General features: G+C 55.3%; 1 protein-coding gene across 4 annotated transcripts in view; it reads right to left on the reverse strand.

Moving 5' to 3' along the window:
* Positions 1-13,561: 13,561 nt before the first annotated feature.
* The window catches only part of CXXC5 (CXXC finger protein 5), a 33,543-nt gene continuing 27,258 nt past the window's right edge, over positions 13,562-19,846 (reverse strand). For 3 of the 4 annotated variants that reach the window (XM_070414855.1, XM_070414856.1, XM_070414858.1), the window contains exons 2-3: positions 16,089-17,159; positions 13,562-14,608 (exon numbers count right to left, since the gene is read on the reverse strand). In XM_070414855.1, the coding sequence (XP_070270956.1) occupies positions 14,564-14,608; positions 16,089-17,000 (957 nt within the window). In that variant the 5' untranslated portion in view covers positions 17,001-17,159 and the 3' untranslated portion in view covers positions 13,562-14,563. Of the gene's footprint in view, positions 14,609-16,088; positions 17,160-17,737; positions 17,820-19,846 lie in introns of those variants that run through there. The other variant, XM_070414857.1, reaches the window with a different exon arrangement.

Below are 19,846 nucleotides of genomic sequence, written 5' to 3' on the forward strand. Positions count from 1 at the left end.
GCCAGATACTTGAGGGAGGTTGGCCTAGGTGTGCTAGGCCAGGAGTCCATGCCCCACCCTGCAAAGGGGTAGGGTATGAAGCACAAGGGAAGCGGGGGAGGCTGGGAAGTTTGGTCAAACCTCCATTCCACCCAGGACCCACATCTGGGGGTGGTTCCAGCCCCCACTCTGAGCTGACTCACGCCCCACATTTAACTCTCATTAGCGCCTCTGAGCCCAGCTGGGAGGGACAACCGCCAACTTCCCCCAGCAGACGGAGCTCTGGGTGGGCCGCCCTCACAGCCTCAGTTTCCCCCCAGGGGCCTGGCCTGGCGACAGGGGCTGCGTGGGAGAGCAGTGGCTCATAGTCCCCTCGTCTGAGCTAGGGCTGTCCTCCGCCCCAAGGAATTAGGGGCTGGGTGTGGCCTCTTCCGGGAACCCCCGCCCCAGTCTCCCACCGGATGCCCTGCAGCCTCAGATAATCCCCCACCCCAACCAGTGCCCAAGGGTCAGGAGGCGGGGGCAGATGGCGCTGGATCTAAGGCTGCCGAAATTGCGGATGACCCGCCGCCAATCGGGCTGCTGCGCCCTCCAACCGCACTGCCCACTCGGCCTTACACAGGGCGGGGGCGGATGAATGGGGGCCAGAGAAGCAGGGACGTGGCCAAGGATCCACGGCCGTTCCGGCCTCCTTCCTCCGCCTGCTCCACAGGCCGACCCTGTTCTTATTTTTCACTGAAACCGCCCTGTTCGTAGTCTCTCACGGAGCGCAGGGCGCCCGAGGCATCGGCCCCTGGGAGGCCACGCCGCCGGCCCCCACCACGCCCCAGGAGGGGCCGGTTCCGCAGCCTCCACCACACGCACTCCCCCTTTCCCTGCTCTGTGGGAAGGCGGCAGCTGGGGCGGGGGTGGCCGCGGGAGCGTCTTGCCCGTGTGATCGTGCCGAGCCGGGAATTCGGGGCCATGTGGGAAAGACATTAGTGCCGGCCGCCCTGCCAGCCAGGAATGCGCCCCCCGCTCCGCAGCCGCCGCCTGCCTGGCCCAGAAACGGTGACTCACCCGCTCCGTGTTCCCACCCCCTCCTCTTGCACCCTCCACAGCCCACCACAGGCCTGGCCGCCGGCTTCCCAGCCTCCCTGCCTCTGCTCCGCCTGGTCCTGCTACCTGCCTCGCCCATCCTCCAGTCTCTACCAATCCCGTTTAGTAAGACTGAACCAGATCGCACCTCCTGGGGAGTCCCGACAGGCCCCTCCCCAGGCCTGTCTCTTCTCTGGTCTCTTGCTCTGGTTAGAACGCTTCTTTGGGACTCAACCCCTCCAGCTGTCTCCCTCACTCCAGAATGACTCACCTCTGGGTCCCCACACCCAGCACAGGGCCTGGAGCACAGGGCAGGTGCAGAAAAAAGAAAGGAGTCAATGTAACCTGTTCCCTTTGGGAAGCTGTGGGGGGTACTGTTCCTCCGGCTCCTCTGTGACCCTGGAATAATAAACAATGCCACCTGCTTCATAGGATGGGTGGCCTTGGATCCCTTGCTCCCCTGGATTGAGCCTTGCTTCCCTCTTCTGATGCAGTGGGAATAAAGAACCTGCCCCATGTGCTAACAGGATGGCATAGGAAGAAACTTTGTAAAATCCTCCGCTCAAGCAGGGCCTGCCACTGAGAGGTACTCAATCACAACAATGATGGTGATGATATTACTGGTAATCGCAACTATTTAATGAACACCTACTATGTGCCAAGCCTCAGGCTGGGTACTTTATAGACATGATCTCATATAATCTCTGCCTCAGTCCTGTGAAGTAAGTTATTATTACTCTTTTACAAGCGAGGAAACATTGAGGCTTGGTGAGGGGAAATCACTGATCCAGGGACCCACAAGTGGCAGAACCTCAGCCCACACCCAGGGCTCTGGTCCCAGCACCCAGAGCTCTCCAGAGTCCATGCAGGGACATTCTCTTCAACTGAATCTTCTAAAGATCAAACTGGGCCCTTTGCAGGGTAGCTCAGTTGGTTTAGGGTAGCTTAGTTGGTTGGAGTGTCATCACTATGCACCAAGGTTATGGGTTCGATCTCTGTTCAGGGCACATATAACAGTCAACCAATGAATGCACAAATAGGTGGAACAACAAATCTCTCTCTCTCTCTCTCTCTCTCTCTCTCTCTCTCTCATCTCTCCTTCCCTCTCTCACTCTCTAAATCAATAAATAAAATAAAAAAATAAAAAAAGGACCAAACTGGGCTCTAGCAGGTGATCTCTTGTAGCCCCCACCTTCATTGGAACCACACTACCAGCCTCCCACCTCACCCCGGTCCCCCTTTCATAACTTTTAATAAGAGGTAATATAGCACCAAGCAGCGGGCATCAGCTTCATTTTTAATTATCTAATTTACATGTAATTTTCCCCACCAAGGTGATGCAGTTTATTAATGTTTTACCTAAGAGCATCCATTTATGGGCTAAAAATATGTTTACAAAATTAATGACCAATGCTTCTCTTTTGGAGGCCTCTGGTTCAGAGTGGGGGACCCCAGCTTGGGCCTTAGGCCCTGAAACCCAGTAGCCCACGTAACTCAGGACACTGAAATAATGAATACACAAATGTCCCAGAACCCTTTCAGAGCATGCTCCTTCCCTGCCAGCCTCCATAAAGAATGATTATCGAGTGTTTGCTTGGCCAGACACTCTATGGCAGCATCTCATTTAATTCTTGCACTAATCCTTACGGACAGGTACTATTAATACCTGTTCTGCAGATGGACAAACAGACCTAGAAAGATAAAGTGTCTGCCCAGGGTCACATAGTAAATGAAGGGAAAGAACTGGCATTGCAAACTTAGGGTGCATGACTCAAAGCCCACTCTATGCACTGTGGGATTGGGGCCCCTCAGAAAATTGATGCCCTGGTCCTGCAGACACCAGTTTTAAACCTTGAGACCTTGGCTCAATGGGGCCCTGTAGTTCTCAGGATGTCAGCAGAAGTGGGTGACAGGGCCAGTGGGGAGAAATGGAACTCATTGACTTGGGTCTTACAGCATTCGATCCCCTAGGGATCCCTGCGATCTGGGCCTGGTTTTCCAGGCCTCTCAGTGCCCAATGGCTGTGATTTCCACGGTGGATTCCATGGGCCCCAGGAGGGTCCTGGAAATAGCAGGGCACCCCCACCTTTCCTCCCCACATTGGTCCCCAGATGAGACTGAGCAGAGCAGATGAGCAAACATTCTGGTTTTCAAGAGAGAAGGAGTAGGAAATCCAAAATGAAGTCTAAGCTCAGAGCTGTTGCAAAGACCACACAGGCCCAGGGCAAATGGGCAGTGTGGATACTGACCTTCGCCTCAGTTTCTTAGGAGCAGTGTGGACCCTCAACTCAGCCTCAGCCAGGACTGGGCAGACAGGCTGCCTCAGCCTTGGTCGGCCCAGAGGATGAGGCGTACAGACAATGACTCCACACCTCAGCCAGACCTTGGGCAATGGACAATGTGAACACTCACCTGCACTTCAACCAAACCCTAGGTGGGCAAGTGGACCCTCACTTCAAGCCTCAGCCAGACCCCAGGTAGAGGCAGGGTAGAGTGCTCCCCAGTCGCAGTATGCTCTCAGAACCGGGAACTCCTCTGAGATTTGAGGGTGCTGATCCCTGCCCTACTGTGGGGGCACAGACTTATTTTTCAACAAAATGGGGTCCCAGAAACTCAACTTGCCACTGCAAGACTAGAGAGGGCCACCCTGAAACCAAAGACCTGATTAGCCCCCCTTAAGCCATCCTTACCTCTCCAGCCTCAGTGCGCTTATCTGGAAAAGGGGGTTATGACCCAGAGCATTCGTCAGGGTGCTGCCAGGACTGCTGTGGTAGTTCAGTGAGAAGGGGTGACCAGGGCTTGACTGTCTACTCCATTCCTGTGCTTCTCCTCTTCCTTGTAGCTCCCTCATTACACAGGAAGGGAAACCAAGGCCCAGAGAGGACAAAGGACTACCCCAGGATCACAGAGGTGGAAGTGGCACCCAGATCTGGGTTTCACACAGGGGCTGGCCTTTGGGCGACTCCATGGACCACAGTACTGTGTGGAATAAGCTACTAGTACACCTCAGCATCTCGCTCAGACTGGTGTGTGTGTGTGTGTGTGTTGCTAGTGGTGGTGGTGCGGGGGGGGTTGGACAGGTGTCAGGGGAGGGGGGGGGGGGTTGGACAGGTGTCAGGGGAGCTGCCAATGCCGCCTCCCTGGTATTTTTAGCCTTGAGAATGAGCTGAGCTCAGGGCTCTGAGCAACCGTCGGCAGTGAGGGAAATGGGAAGGTCCCCACCACCCCTTCCTACCACCATCAGCCTGGATCTGATTTTGGGGGGTTGGAGGGCGAGCCTGGAAAAGGGTAGCTACCTCAGAGACTGGGAGGGGCCAGGCCCTGAGACCCTGCACCCCAGCACACTCCATCCGGGTCATCTTTCCAGTACCCCCTTTACCAAGTCAAGCTGGTAGGGACAAGCATTTCCCATCTCACCCCCTGCTAGCCTCGGCTTCGCCTGCTAGAAGCTCCAGGTCAGCTCTCTCCTGTACCACCAGGTCAGAGCTGTGAGGTTCCCTTGACAACGGATGACAACAGCAGAGGCTACTGGCCACAGGGTCAGGGGTGAGGGGGGTGTGGGTGGCAAAGCAGGAGAAGGGAGGGGGCCCAGCACACAGGTGGCAGAAGAGGCTGGAGTGAAGGACCCCAAAATTACAGCTCCCTTCTGAGGCCTGAATGCCAAGGAAAAGCCTAGAACTTTGGTTGATTGATGTGGAAGGGACTCCATTACAATGATTGGGAAAGCTAGGCATAGGAAGGACTGGCTATCCTTTGGTCATGTGATCATGAAGCCAGCTAGGGTATAGAGTTTGGATGGAAATCCTAGATCCTTGCTTCCTAGCCCAGTCTCTGCAGCTTCTAGGCTAGGGTGTAGGAGGGTAAGAGGTGGGCCTAGATGTCCCCTTATCCCATCTCTAGGAAGTGAATGGGTCCAGAAGCCCTTCAACCAGCCTGGCCTTTTCATAACTTGAATTCCCCATCCTGTAATGAATGATCAAGGCCCTAAAACCAACAGGTCACTTCTTATCAAGCCTCGCCCCCACTTTCTAACACAGAATATGTTGTAGTTCCTCTGGACGGGGACACGGCAGGGATTAAGGCCTCCTTGTGACTTCCCACTCCAGTCACAGGGGCCCAGAGTGGGGCTGGGAACGTGTCCCACATACCCAGGTTGACTGGAGGCTTTCCTCCAGACCTGAGTCCCTCAAAAAGCTGCCCAGGTTCCAGAACCATCATTGGTCCCCTCTGTCCCCAAGACAAAATATATCACTTATCCTGGAGCTTGAGGTTGACTCCACAGTCTGCTAAGCTCCCTCCAGTATGGTCTCCTTGCTGTCCCAGAAGTACCCGTCTTCAGATCACCTAGGTAAGTGTAGCTGCACCCACACCTCCTTCAAGAAGCCTTCTTGGCTCTTCCGATCCACCCAGATCTATTGCTCATCAAGGAGTACAAGGCTGAAGAGTTCACAAGGACCTTTCACCCAGGACTTCCCATTCTACTCTCAAAGTATCTCTGGGAAGCGATGTTACTTGCTGATGAGTAAACCAAGGCGCTGAGAAGGAAGCCTCTTGTAGAACGTCACACAGCCTGTGAGTGTCAACTTGGTACCCAGCTGCAGGCCCCCTTTTCTCTTGAGGCCCCTTCTTGGCAGTGACCGGCCTGTGGCACTGAATTTGGAATCCTCAAGTTCACACCCAGCAGTTTCTTTCTCCAGGTCCTTGTACATAGCGGGCCAACCAATGTCCTCTACCTTTAATTCATCCATTTATTTAATATTAAGCACCTAACATACCAGGTGGACAATCTCCTCCCCCTTGGAGCTCACCTTCTAGCTGGGAAGACCAGCAAGTAAACAGAATTCATCCAGTATGATCCGAGCAGAGTTCCTGAGCCCGGGGGCCCCTGAGGCAGTGGATGCCCAGGAGAGGGTTCTCCAGCCAGACTTGCAGAGTCAAGGCTGACTCCAACCACAGCTCAACCTCCCTTAGGTCCTGTCTTCCTGGGGAATTTTACTCCCATGTCTAACCTCAATCCCATTAGCTGCAACCCCTAAAAGACTTTGTAAGTAGGTGACTGGCCGAGAAAGGCCAATACACAGATCCTTGACCCCAGTGCTTTATCAAGCAGCAACCTTACTCTATATCTACCCAGGATCCCCTCTCTCCACCACCTCCACAGACCCACCAGTATGGTTAGAGGGGGCTGGCTGGACAGCAGGCCCATCAGCCCTAAAGCCAACAGATCCACTGTGCTCTTCTTTGACTTCCCCAACCCCCAGCTCTGCTTTGGGGTGCTAGCAGGCCAGTGGGACCAGTAGGACCAGCAGGAGGTAGGTACACGGGCAAGGGTAAGAGCCTCCCCCTTCTCGCGTTGCTGAGCCAACGTGGCAACAGGGAAGGGAAAGAAGCCACAGGATTGCTGCTTGGCCCTCAGGGTCCCTGAGAGCCCAGGAACCGGAGAGAAAATGAGAAAGTAACTCAGTCTAGGTTCCCAAAATCCTCCCACCAATTGGACCGGGGGCCTGGGGGCTGCAGGAGGCAGGGCAGGCTCGTGATGAGGCTGGCTGCAGGGTGATTAATCTTGTGAGGCCTGTGCGTCAGCCCCCCACTCCTCAGCCTCCCATGGTCAACCCCGCCCGCACTGCCCGGGGACTTAATCTCCGCTCGGGGACTTCTCACAGCCGCTGTCACGGCTGCATTAATTCTGAGGCAGAGGGAAGCAGGAAGGAAGAAACACAGTGGGGAGGGGGGCTTCCTTGGGAAGGTTTCGTGGTCAGCAGCTGGAGAGGAGAGGTCCAAAGGATGGGGCCTGGATCCCCTTCAAGGTCCAGCCCTAGATGAAGGGTGTGTGTGTGGGGGGGTCGTCCATATTACCCCCCTCAGGCCATCGGAGCCCTTGTACCCCTGGTGGCCTCAAGCCCTGGTCGCCAGCTGAGCCCCAAATGCAGTTTGCAGTTTTGACAGCAGATGTCTCTGCTATTATGATTTATCAAAATGCTTAAGGTAAATAATGTACACATATTTATATGAAAGCAGGGGAGTGGGAGAAGGTGGGAGGGACTGAATGGGGTCAGGGAGCTTTGGGACCCAGGACTCAGAGCACCCTTGCCTCTGTCCTCAGCTCTCCCCTCTCAGATCCAAAGCTTGACCCTAGCTTGGCCCTGGGGAAAGTGAGCTGGGGTGACATCAAGCCTGCCCAGCCGCCTGCCCAAGCCTGGCAGGAGGTCAGGGAGTGGGTGGACCTGTCTTGCTGGGCCCCTGCCAGGCCTGGGAGGCGGCCACCTGGGGGAAGCAGCTGAGCCAGCCTCACACCTTGGCCCCGTTTCCATGGCTTCACTGTGTCCTGGCTACCGAAGGCTCTGTTGCCTTATCAACAGTGGGCACCACCCTTGCCCTCACTCTCCAAGCCACTCCTCCAGGACCCCAGCAGCTGCCTGTGGATCCCACTGTGACACAGCCAAAACTCAGCCACGGGCGGTGCCCGCTCCTGGGCAGGCCTGAGCTGGGTGAGGGGCTGGGAGTGTGGTAGAAAGACCCCAGGGAGGTGGAGGGGAGGAAGCCTTTGCAGAGTCAAGCTGCACCCACTTTCATCCCCCAAATACCCAAACCCTGTCGTTTCATTATTTCACCACCCCCCTACCTACACTCCATACAGTCCTCTTTGTTCCCAAACCTTTCTGGGCTTACGAACGTGTTAACTAAGTTTATTGGGTTTCTTTTTTGTTTGTTTGTTTTTTATTGATTTCAGAGAGGAAGGGATTGGGAGAGAGAGATAGAAACATCAATGATGAGAGAGAATCATTGATTGGCTGCTTCCTGCACGCCCCCTACCCAGGATAAAGCTTGAAACCCCGGCATGTGCCCTTGACTGGAATCGAACCCGGGACCCTTCAGTCCACAGGCCGATGCTCTATCCACTGAGCCAAACCAGCGAGGGCGGGTTTTCTGATTTGTAAAGCAATATATGTTTACTGCAAAAAAAAAAAAAAAAAAAAAAAAAAGTTAGAAAGTGCAGAAAAGTTAAAGGAAGTCATGCTTGACCCTACTTCCACGTCTGGGCAGGACCACAAGCAGCAAGTGGGGTGGGGATGGGGGTTCCTTCCAGTCAAAGCCTGAAGCATAACCAGGTGTTTAAAAGCCCGCTTCTGAAAACAGAGGAGCCCGGCTGTGTGACCTTGTGTATGCTTGCTTCTACCTCTCTGAACCTCAACGTTCTCATCTATAAAATGGGATAACTGAGTGTGAGGATTCAGTGAGCTAGGGGCTGAGGAAAGGGGCTCTTTCTAGTAAGTTTCCCCTCACCAGTGAACAACACTCCAATTCGAATTGGAAATGCATGAGGAAAAAAATGCCCAGAAAGAGGAGATAAGGTGTTTATTCAGTTCACACAGGTTTTCTGGTGGCGGTGCTGTAGACCACACCCCTGAAGCCAGGTGATGTCACCCAGAGTGATCAGTGTGGTGGTGGGGGTAGCACAGGGACTCTAGTCCTGGCCTGCAAGGCTTAAGAAGGCACCTGAGGAGGTAGCGCCTGACAGGGAAGGAAGGCATCAGTCAGGAAAAGGCAACAGGAAATAGACCTCATCTGACCAGGGTAGCTGGGCACCAGAACCCACAGACCAATGCCCTGCCCCCAGCGCAGGAGCTCTGCACCCAGGCCTGGAACCTGGAGGACCAGCTCTCCTCCCCTGGGCCCGCCCCATCTTCACGCCCTGCTGCCTGGAATCTGAGGCAGCCCTTGTTCTCTGGCAGGAGGGGAATTTAATGCCGCTGAGGGATGGCAGGTCGACAGGCGAAGAGATGAAAGTGTCCGCTCTGGCAGCTGGGTCGGTGGCCTCAGGGGACCCTCCCGCACCCCCTCCACTTTCCCCAGCCATCTCCACTCAGTGGCAGAAAGAGCCTTCACGGGGTCCTCAGGGGGTTGTGGACCTCTGGGACATAACCCTCTGGACTGGAGGGCTGTGTGACCTTGGTGGGACAGCAGGACCTCTCTGTGCCATTACCTGCCTGCAGGGTGCCTGGGCCAAGGTCTGCATTATTAACATGCTGGTGCCTGCCCGGCCCTCCCCCGCCTTGGTTGTCCTCCCCCACCGTGGCTGTTGTCAGCAGTGCCTGTCAGCAAAGGACTTCGGGTGGGCAGTGGGGGACTGGGGCGGGCTGCAGTGACCTCCATCCATCCATCCATCTCTGGCACCTGGGAGGGAGTGGGAGCTGATGCTGCAATCAGGTCAGGCTGAAGTGGCCTTGACTACAGCAGAGTCGTGCGGCCATTACCACCTCCTTCTTTGTGACAGCCGAGCTAGGTTTAGCCTGGGAACCAAGGCTGGGGCCTCAAGCCAGAATCTATCCCCCTGAACCACCAAGCCCACGTCCCTATTGGAGATGCTGCGCGTCGTGGCACTATGAGGCGACCTTGTTGTTCTGCAAAGCACCCTGCCCGTGCCCCACCCCACAACCTCTGGCCCTTCTTTCTTGGGAACAGAGAGGCAAGGGCATTTGGCCAAGGTCACCCAGCAAGGGCATGGGAGCAAGCACGCGCGCGCGCACACACACACACACACACACACACCATGACTTTGACACATGGTCACCAGGTGACCAAGAAATAAAGAGGACCAGTGTGTCCAGATTCCCAGACCCCCTTTCCTGTCCGTTGAGGAAGCTGATTCTTCCAAAGCAGCCTAGTCTGGCGCAGGGGTCTGGCAGCCAAGAGCCAAGTTCTAATTAGGACCCTGCTACCATCTTGCTCTGTGACCTGGCATGTCACATACTCTCTCTGGGCTTTGGTTTCTCACCTATAAAATGCGGAATAATCCCCATCCTGATGACTTTCTGGAGCCAAAGAAGCAAACTTACTCGCCAATTGAAACTGTCCCAGACTGAAGGCAGCCTCCAACTAGCCTTGGGCTGAGAAGTACCCATATAAGAGAGCTGAGCTCCTGGCCCACAATTACCCAGCACACTACAGCTTTCCTGCATCCTTCTTCCTGCACGACATGACCGGCCACAGCAAGCGCATAGCAGAGGTTCAAAGGCCCGGTCTGGACTGTTGCGTCAGGTTCAGGGCAGGAGACAGGGGCCCCAGGCAGGGAGGGGAGAATAAGGGCAGCAAGGGACTAGGTCAGGCCAAGCCCGGCTGCTGTGGGGAGGAGGGGGCGCCTGGCAGGCACTGGGCAGGGCAGGCTGGGGTGGGGAGGCCTTTGGCGGCCACAGAGAACAAAGAGGCTGGGGTTGCCAGGATATGCTGTGGAGCTGAAGCCCTGTGGTGGGGCTGGGAGAGGGGCCGTGGTGGCCGTGGGAACTGTGCCTGCTGCCCCCACGCCAGCTCTCCCACCCAGGCTGGGCCTCAGAACCAGGCTGGGGGTCATGGGCTGCCAGGGCCCCCACTCTGTCCCCAGAGCTGCATGGCTGTCAGGGAAGAGAGCCAGGAAATGCTGTAGACAAAGACACACAAGGCTCACAGTGTCGTCATTACTGAGGGTCACAGGTGCACACTGACATACAACGTCATGAGCACACACACACACACCCAGGGCACTACCACAGGGTCGCAAGCCAGCATCACACAATCATACAGAATCGCTGATGTCAGTCTCAGGGCCACACCCTGATGGCCCCCCAGACTCAATGTCACAAACCATATAGAATCATCCAGTGTCTGTCATAGGGTCATGTATGCCATACATGATCAATGCTGCCTATCCAATGTCCCACATATAGAATCACTCAATGTCACACATTCAGTTGTACACCCTGGTATCACACTGGGTCTGTTACAGAATTGTACAATGTTACAGGATTACACATGCAATGCCACAGAATATCCCAAAGTGTGGCTGCTGACATCATATACTAACCCACAGCCACAAGAGGTCTCACATCATAGTTTACCACACACTGTCAGAGACCCATTTGCATGACACACTCAGTGTCACACATAGTCACACATAGTGTCACACAAGGCCTCACATGGTTGCCAGGGCCTTGAAGCATCTCTCTCTCTCACACACACACACACACACACACACACACACACCCCACACCACTTGGCTGCATGGAGGCTGGTTTTGACTCCAGCCCCTTGTGCACTCCAGCTTATCCCACCACTCCCTGCCACACAGGTAAAGGTTCCTGGGTCACTAGGAGGTCAGGCTCCCAACTGTAGCAGTGCGGAGCTGAGAGCACCTCCTGGGGAGGGGAACTGGGCATACTTCACGGGGAAGCCGCCCCTAAATACTTCTCTGTCAGACAGGAGACCAGCAGGGATGAACCTGTAAGAGAAAGGCAGGGAGGGACAGGATACAGAGATGGAGAAACATGAGAGACATGGAGGCTCAGAGACACAGAAGAGTCAGAGACCAACAGAGACCATCAGGAGAGAGCTTCAGAGACAGTGAGCCAGAGCAACAGGCAGACGGACAGGGCTGGGGCTTGCTGGGAAGGAGTGAGGTGGGAGGTGGGATGGCGAGGTTTTTAGGGAAGACACACACTTGGGTGGAAGGTGGGGGACATCTTGGTGAGATTTAGGTCAATAGTTTTAAAATAGTAACATCAGCCCTGGCCAGTGTGGCTCAGTTGGTTGAGCGTCATCCGTTCATCAAAAGGTCACCAGTTGGATCCCTGGTCAGGGCACATGCCCAGGTTTCAGGTTCAGTCCCTGGTTGGGGTACATACAGGAGGGACTGGATTGATGCTTCTCTCTCTCTCTAAAATCAATAAAAACATTTTAAAAATAAATAAAATACCACCACCAGCTGCCATTGATCAAGCGCTTAAGATGAGCCAGGCCCTTCCCTAGAGTGATCTCATTTCATCCGAAGGCCCCTTTATGGGAGAGAGACTATTAATTGTCCCCATTTCCCAGATGAGGTAACTGAGGTTTCATCATGTGTTCAGCCTCACAGCTATCCCCACCCCCGCCTGGGGGCTGACCTACCATTTCCACAAAGCAGAGCGCAAAAAGCTGAAGTTGGAAGAGGTGAGGGCTTCTCTGTAGTGTGTGTGTGTGTGTGTGTGTGTGTGTGTGTGTGTGTGTTGGGGCGGGGAGGGGGGGCAGGAGCTATGGCTGGGCTGTAAGTTGGCACAATACAAGGTACAGACTGGCTGAGTCACGGCACCCCCCCCCCCCTCCCCCTTGGGGCTGGCACAGGAGCCATCCACCCCGCACCTAAGGGCTGGCCGAGGCCATCTGCAGCTTTTGTGTTGCCAGCAGCCAGGTGGGGGCATGAAGGGGCCTCCAGCCTGGGTGCCCCCTGCTGGCCAGGCTTCCCATCCCCACCCCCTAAGGAGGATCCTTTCCATCCCTTCAAGGTTCTGAGGTGCTGCAGTTTGCCTTGTGCAGGGGGTGAGGGTGCCCCCGCTGCAACACCTCCCCCTACTCCCTGCTGGACGCCCCCATCGGCAGAGCCGCCTGGAGAGATCACAGGCAGCCACATGAAAGGGAATTTTTCCCAGGCAGAGATGGAGTTGAAAGCAGCCTCCCACCTCCCCCGCCTGCCCCCGCTGTGCCAGGCCAGGCTGCTGAGCTCCTGGTGCTGGAAAGGAGCTTGTGGCACACGGGAAAGGGCTGAGGGTCAGAACCCCAACCAACATGGCTGCTTCTCCTCTCCCAGAAACGATAGAGCCGTCCCATGTCCCTCACCTCTCTGCCCACTCAGTTTCAGAAGTAGCTCCTTCCGTCATCCCCAAAGCCCTCACCCACCTGAAGCCAGGCCCCACATCTTCCGGAAGTCCTTCCTCAAGCCTAGCCTGTCTCAGGCCGGCTCCAAGCAGCTGGGTGGGAAGAATGCCTCCCTGTCCAGTGGATGGTAGGCCTCATCCTGCAGCCAGCCTCTGTGATGTGCAGGGTAGGGGTGTACAGCAGCTATCCCTTCTGGTTCAGGCTGCCCTGGCCTAGACCACGAGGCTCTGTGGGTGACTTCCCGTCATCTGACCTCTGAGGTCCCAGACAACCTTGTGCCAACAAACTTTCTGGGGGTGGGGATAGTCACAAGAGACAAAGCCAGGGATACCCTAGGCCCCAGTCCAATAGCCCTCAGGCCTAAAGAGGGGTACATGGGGTCCCTGTGTGTGTGCTGGCTATGAACCCTGGGGACTCACATCAGTGGTTGGGGGAGCACTAGATCCCTGCAAGTAAGAGGAGATAAGAACCTGAACAGGCAGCTCAAGCCCCACCCCCAGGACTGCTGGCTGCTTTGCACTGATCAGGTGCTGTTGACTTTAGATGAATAGAGAAGGTGGCCCCAGGTGAATGAAAGTCCCTGGAGGTTCCGGTTCTGAGGCAGGGGTACAATCAGGCAGGGGAGGTGCTCCAGTACCAGCCACTGCCAGATTAATAGCATTTCCATCCTGCCATCCAGGCTGGCTGCTCCTGCTTGCCCGCCTTGTGTATCCAGAAGGCCTCACTTCCCAAGAGATCCCACTCTAAAAGTCCCCGGGTGATTCTTCTTCTCCCCCAAGGTGGTCCCAGACAATCCCTGCCCAGCAGCAGCCCCCCAAACCCAAGAGCAAGAAGCCAGCGGTGCTTCATGACACAAACATGCATTCGTTTTATTCACAAAACAGCCTGGTTTCCTAAAACAATACAAACAGCATGTTCATCAGCAGGAAGCTGGCCATGGGCAAGAGGGCCCAGGCCGAAGGGGACCCCCCTGGGCACCCACCCCCACTGGCCGGGGACCACGCAAAGAAGCCCTTTCTTCTGTCGCCATCAGCCAGGCCGGAAAAAAAAGGACTTACTTTCTCTAAGGGAAGTAGCCACGATCACGATCAGAACTATCGAGACATGGGCTCCCCAGATCTCAATGAATAAACAAACAGAACTTTCATTTTTGCAAAATCATTGTTGGGGTGGGGGACCCCATTGTGGGGACTGTGGGTGTAGCACGCCTGGCCTGGGCCTGGGGGTTGGGGAGTCTTCTCCCTCCCCCTCTGTGAGCTCCTCAAGGCAGCTCTGCCCACGTGGATGGATACAGAGGGGCTTCAACACGGCGCCATCAACATTCTCTTTATAAACGCGAGTGGGTTCTCCAGGCAAACTATGCACTATTTCATGGTCAGAAAGAATCAAAGGAAGTTTAAATGAGGGTGGAGTTAAACTGTGCTAAATTACAGTAGTGCTTATTAGTAACTAGATTTCAAAAGGTTACAGAAATTTACATTCTCTACACAAAACTGCATCTCCTGCACAGACAACATCGACATCGACACAGGAAGGAAACTGATTGTCCATTCTTTGCCCAGGAAGTCTCGGTACTTTATAGATTCGTCTTTACCTCTTTTTTTTTGTTGTTGTTCTTCCGAAAAAGCAGTTAAATTTTTTTCCTTTTTCTTTTTATACTAGGGACGTGGAGATGTTAAAACGACAACAAAAAATATATATATATAAAAACAGGAATGAAATCTGTGAGAGAATATTTTTGGTTCTAAAGATGGGTGCATCCGTTTGTCTTCGCCCGAATCCCTTGCCGGAGACCACACGAGCAGTGACATTGCACGGAGAGGGCAGCTTTGGGTTCCCGCCGCCGTCACTGAAACCACCGGAAGGCGGCTCCCGTCGGAAGCATCACCTTCTGGCGGGGGCGGGAGACAAAAACAAGGAGAGAGTTCAGTCAGGGTCCGGCTGGGTCTGGTGCAAAGATGTTCCCCGTGGATGGTCTCATGGTGGAGGGATGGGCATAGAGTAAAGGCAGCCACCCTGTGGAGTTCCTGCCATCCTGACCAGGCCAGAGAAGGAGCCTTGACCCACTGGGTCGCTGAAGGGCCTGGAGCACCTTGAGGCCTCCTGAACCACTGTGCCCAGGAAGCCTCCTTCCAGACAGAAACATCCCTTCCCCTGGTCCAAAGGCCACAAGCACCAGGCGGCTTTGGTGCACCTGGGAGCTGTGTGCAGGTTTCTGTCGAATGAGCTTACGTGTAAGCGTGTGCACTGAACACATATGTGGATGGACGCCTTGAGCTCTGCTACGGTGTGTAGCATGTTTGGAGCTGTGGTGGGGAGAAAGGATACTTGCTATGTTTATTAAGAGGCTACGTCTATGTGCACTGGGCAGGGGTGTGTGTGTGCCTACAACAGACGAGAGTGTGGGTGCCTTTGTGTGCATATAGGTGTATTCTCTGGGCAGGAGAGCAGATATATGAGGTTTGGGGCTCAGCGGGTGGGTAGCCACGGCTGAGATGCCATTATTGTTTTCCAACCATTCTGGACATTTGCATCAAGCCCACTCAGAGAGCTGGGGCCAGGGCAGGGGCAGCAGGCAGAAAAGATACTTTTGTACCCAGGCCTGGCACCACAGCTGGGCTGGGCTGACACAGCTGGGGGAACAGGGACAGGCCTAGCCTCGAGGCAGAGAGAGAGCAATATGGGAACCATTTGGCCTTCTTTAAGCCAATCCCATCGTGGACAGGCCTTGCCCACACCCCAGGCTCACCACCTAACTCCAGGCCCATAGGTCCCTGGTCATTGGCTATGCAACCAGACTGATCTTGGGGCCTCAAGGCACCCCAAATATGTCAATGAGGCGTCTAGAACCAGGGTTTTTCCAGGCTTCAGAGCAGGGCTGCCAGCACTGGAGCTGCTCTATCCTTGAGTGGCCTTGGGGGAAGGCGAGGCTCTGAAGGGACAAGTGATAGGGTTACCTTAAAGCCACAGGGTCCATGGGACAGAACCCTGTCAAATGGGACAGGGGAGAGTCCCAGAATCTTAGGTCACAGACGGGAAGCTTTAGGACATGTCTGGAATTTGGGAAGTTGGGATGTGTATGGGAATCTCAATACCTGACCCAGAACTCCTGGGGGGCCTGGCTGGGAAGGCGAGGCCCTTGCCTGGAGTTTTATGCTTGCCTTGCAAACTACAACCTAATGGGATGTCAGGATGTGGCTCTGATGTTGGGGGCAGTGAACTGGTGTCTCAGAGACTGGCCTAGAACCCCAGAGCCCAGGGACTGGGCATCCCCCAGACCCTCACCCAGGCGGGAAAGGTGGGGCTGGGGGTGGGTTTGGACTGCCAGACAGACACAAGAGCCCACACACCTCCCTCTAAGGCGCCGTTACCTCCAGAGCAGCGGAAGGCTTCTTTTTGAGTTCCTCACATTTTCTGAATTTGCAAATCTGATGGCCAGTCTTTCGGTTCCTACAACTGCTGCACTGCTCGCAGTTGATGCGCCGCCGGCAGGGCGGGCACATGCCGCAGCGTTTCCGCTTCTTCTTGCCTGAGCTGATGGCGGAGGCCAGCTCGCCCTGCATGGGGTACTCGGCCAGGCCTGCCATGTGCAGCGCACTCTCAGCCAGGAACACACCCGCCGGGGTCATGATGAAGAGGCCTGGGTTGATGGGGAAGGTGCCCAGGTAGGGGAAGTCGGACTGGCCATTGAGGGCTTCGGCACCTGCCACGGCCTCCATGTCGGGCAGGCCCGCACCCGCCTCGCTCATTAGCGGTAGGTGCTCCTGCACCACGCGCTTTAGCATCTCCGTAGACTGCGCGAACTGCTGCAGCGTCAGCTGTCCTTCAGCTGCTAGCTCCGTGGCCCGCTCAGCCTTGCTCAGCAGGCTGGCCACAGCACCACTTTTGTGCTTTGAGGTAGGGTTGCTTTTGTCCACAGCCAAGGCTGCGGCCAGGTCGTGCCCATTGGCCAACAGGGAGGCAGCAGCTGCGGCTGCAGCAGCCTTGTCGGCAGACTCCCCACCCATCATGCTGCCACCGCCACCGCCCCCACTGCCCCCAAAGGAAGAGTAGTGGGAGAGAGGGCGGGAGCGGCGCAGGCTCTTGTTGAGGGGTTCGCTGATGATGCCGCTTTTGTTCCGACGTTCGGGGGGTGGTGCGTCATCGGCCACGGAGGCTGGTGCAGCAGTAGCCACCGCTGCACTCTTGTTGGCCACTCCTGCCTTTGGGCCACTGCCACTGCTGCCATTGGTGGTGCTGCTACTGCCACTGGTGTCCTGGGAGCCACTGCTGAGGCTCGACATGGTGGGGCCGAGGCCCAGACCCGGGTGCTGGGGGAGCCTGCCAACTGTGGGAGTCCTCAGACAAATGCCGGGCCCTGCTGCCCACAACAGAGATGCCTGGTGGGCCTCGATGCTCAGGGCAGGCACATGGTCAGCTGTTCACGTGGAAGTGTCTTCACTCTGTCAGGACAAGAGGATACAGTGTCAGAGCAGTGGTAAACATCTCCTCCTCTACCACCACCAGTATCTAACAACCACTAGGTATTTAATAAGTGCCAGCCCGCGCCCATAGGTAGGATTTTAAAATTTGTATTATCTCAGTTAAGACTCACAAGAACCCTATGAAGTAATGACTAGTAATATCCTATTTTATAGATGAGGAAGACAAGGTTTAAGAGAATTGACTAGCCCACGGATGAAAAATGAAGTGGCTCAGCCAGAACTGCCTTGCTCGGATCTGGGAGACCTGATGGAGGCAGGCAGTCCTTCCTGGGCTGAGAGCTGGAGATGTTCATTGAGCTTGGGGAGATTATAAAGCAGCCGTGGGCAAACTACGGCCCGAGGGCCAGATCCGGCCTGTTTGAAATGAATAAAACTAAAAAAAAAAAACAAAAAAAAAAACCGTACCCTTTTATGTAATGATGTTTACTTTGAATTTATATTAGTTCACACAAACACTCCATCCATGCTTTTGTTCCGGCCCTCCGGTCCAGTTTAAGAACCCATTGTGGCCTTCGAGTCAAAAAGTTTGCCCACACCTGTTATAAAGTCACCTTCTACTTCCTAATCTTCCTTCCCTGGCCCAATTATGGAGAAGAGGAGTTGGAACAGCCTCTGAAGGGTAGACCAACAGAAGGTGTAGACCAAAAAGTGTGGGAAGCTGCCCCTGGATTTTCATTGAATATTCCTATCACATCAACGATCTCAAGGCTCTGGTAAGTCCTGCAGGTAAAGAAACAGTTTGCTGTTGTTTAACAGAATTTGCCAAATAAGAGCTCAGAAACCTTATTTCAAGGAGCATGTATCCTCCTGCTACAGGGCAGACAGGATACTATGCCAGAGGACAAGCCTTCACCTGCAAGAGCGGGGGACACGCTTGTGCACACATCAGCACACACTTCCTTCTCACTCTCAAACCACAGACCCCACTCTTATCTCTACTCAGGCCTCACTGCTGTGTTCCAGCCTGACTTCCAGATGGACCTGGGCTGTGGGCAGGAGGGACCTCTGGCTGGGGCAAGTTGGAACTGAGATTAGGTGTGACCCTTCCCAGGACAGAGCCTGTTCTGCTCAGGCCCCAAGACTAAGGCACATGAGCAGCCGGGCTCCTTGGCCAGGAGCTCTGGGAGGAACTATTCCAGATGGAGCGGAGTGGCAGTTTCCTCATCAGCCCCGGCTCTCTAGCATTCCTTCCCTGTCTGCTTGCCTTGGCCTAGCAACCCCCAGAAAAGAGGCGGGAGGACAGGGCTCAGCCTAAGCAGCTGGTGGATCAAGGGGGAGGCACACATCTGGCTGGGCCTGCCCCGCCCTGGCCTTGGGGGCGGCACACACTGCATCTTTGTCCCCAGGCAACCCCACCATCCCCCAGTCACAGGACTCAGCGTGTCCCAGGAGGTCATCTAGTCCAACCCTCTGCACAGACAGAGAGGAAAATTGAGACCCCAAGCAGGCAGGGCCTCTGCCCCAAGACTGCTAAGCAGTGGTCACAAGGAGGAGCAAGTGTAGGAAAGGGAAACCCTTATCTCCAGGGTGAGACAAATGGCAGGCATTAGTAGAAAGCCAGACACTCTTTGGCCTGCCCCAGTGGGCACCAGCCCACCTAGGCTCCTTCCTGGTGAAAGTAGATGAATGGTGAGGAAGAGCTGGGCAAGCTGGCAGATTCCACCAGGACAAACCCAGGAGGGCCTGTCCATGCTGGGCTTCAGGTGTCACAGACGTCAGAGTTGTAGTAAGAGAAAGAGGGTCATATATCCCCAAGGATAGCTTTGCTCCACCCGACCGCCTAAGGGCCAAGCCCAGGCTAGCTCTTCGCCTCTCTCCTCAGAGGTCAGTATCCCTCCAGGCACCAGTGACCCTGGCTAGGTGTTGGGGACTAGGGCTAGTGAGATCAGGCCAGAGACCAGCACCCCAAGTCAACTCACCGAGCTCCTGCCCATCTGAGCTCAACTACCCAGCCCCAGGCTACATTCCTAGCAGCCCGACAGGAGAAGGCAGGCGCCCGCGGGTTGGAGAGCTGGGGAGGGGAGCAGTCTGTGCCCTAGCCCCTGTGCGCATCCCCCCCCCCCCCCCCCCCCCCTCTGCGGCCTGCTGGCTGGTGGCAGAAATCGATAGCGGCATTAACTCTGCTCTTGCTCTACTCACCCCCCCCACCCTCCCCCACCTCCCAGCTCCAGGATCTGGCTCTGCGTGCGGGGCTGGCAGGTCAATTAGAAGTCAGCTCCCTCCAACACACAGCCCGGCCTGCGTTCAGGGCTGGTGCTCTGGCTGAACCTCCCTGCTTTGTCTCCATCCTGAGTCTCATGTGGTGGGGACCAAACCTCATGTTCTGTTCATCTCTGGCCCTGTCTTTGAATTTCTCTTTAAATCTTCCATTTTTCTGTCTTTCCTCAGGGACTACCCTCTCCCAGCCCCCCAGGTCCTGGGACATGCTGAGCTCAGGAACCGAGGACGTGATATGTCATTGAACAGGTGCTGCAGGCAGAACACTGTGGTTTCTCAGCCACAGCAACTGAAGGTGGGGAGTACACAAGGGGAACTGGCATGCAGACTCACTATCTTCAAACCCCAGAGTGGGCAGACACCAACACTTAGTCCCCAAGTCCTGGTCCCTAAGATGTTCCAAATCTGCCCTCTACCTGGCTCATCCC

This window comes from Myotis yumanensis, unplaced genomic scaffold (assembly GCF_028538775.1).
Source record: "Myotis yumanensis isolate MYYU_CA2020_CCGP unplaced genomic scaffold, mMyoYum1.0.hap1 SCAF_5, whole genome shotgun sequence".
NCBI lineage: Eukaryota > Metazoa > Chordata > Mammalia > Chiroptera > Vespertilionidae > Myotis > Myotis yumanensis.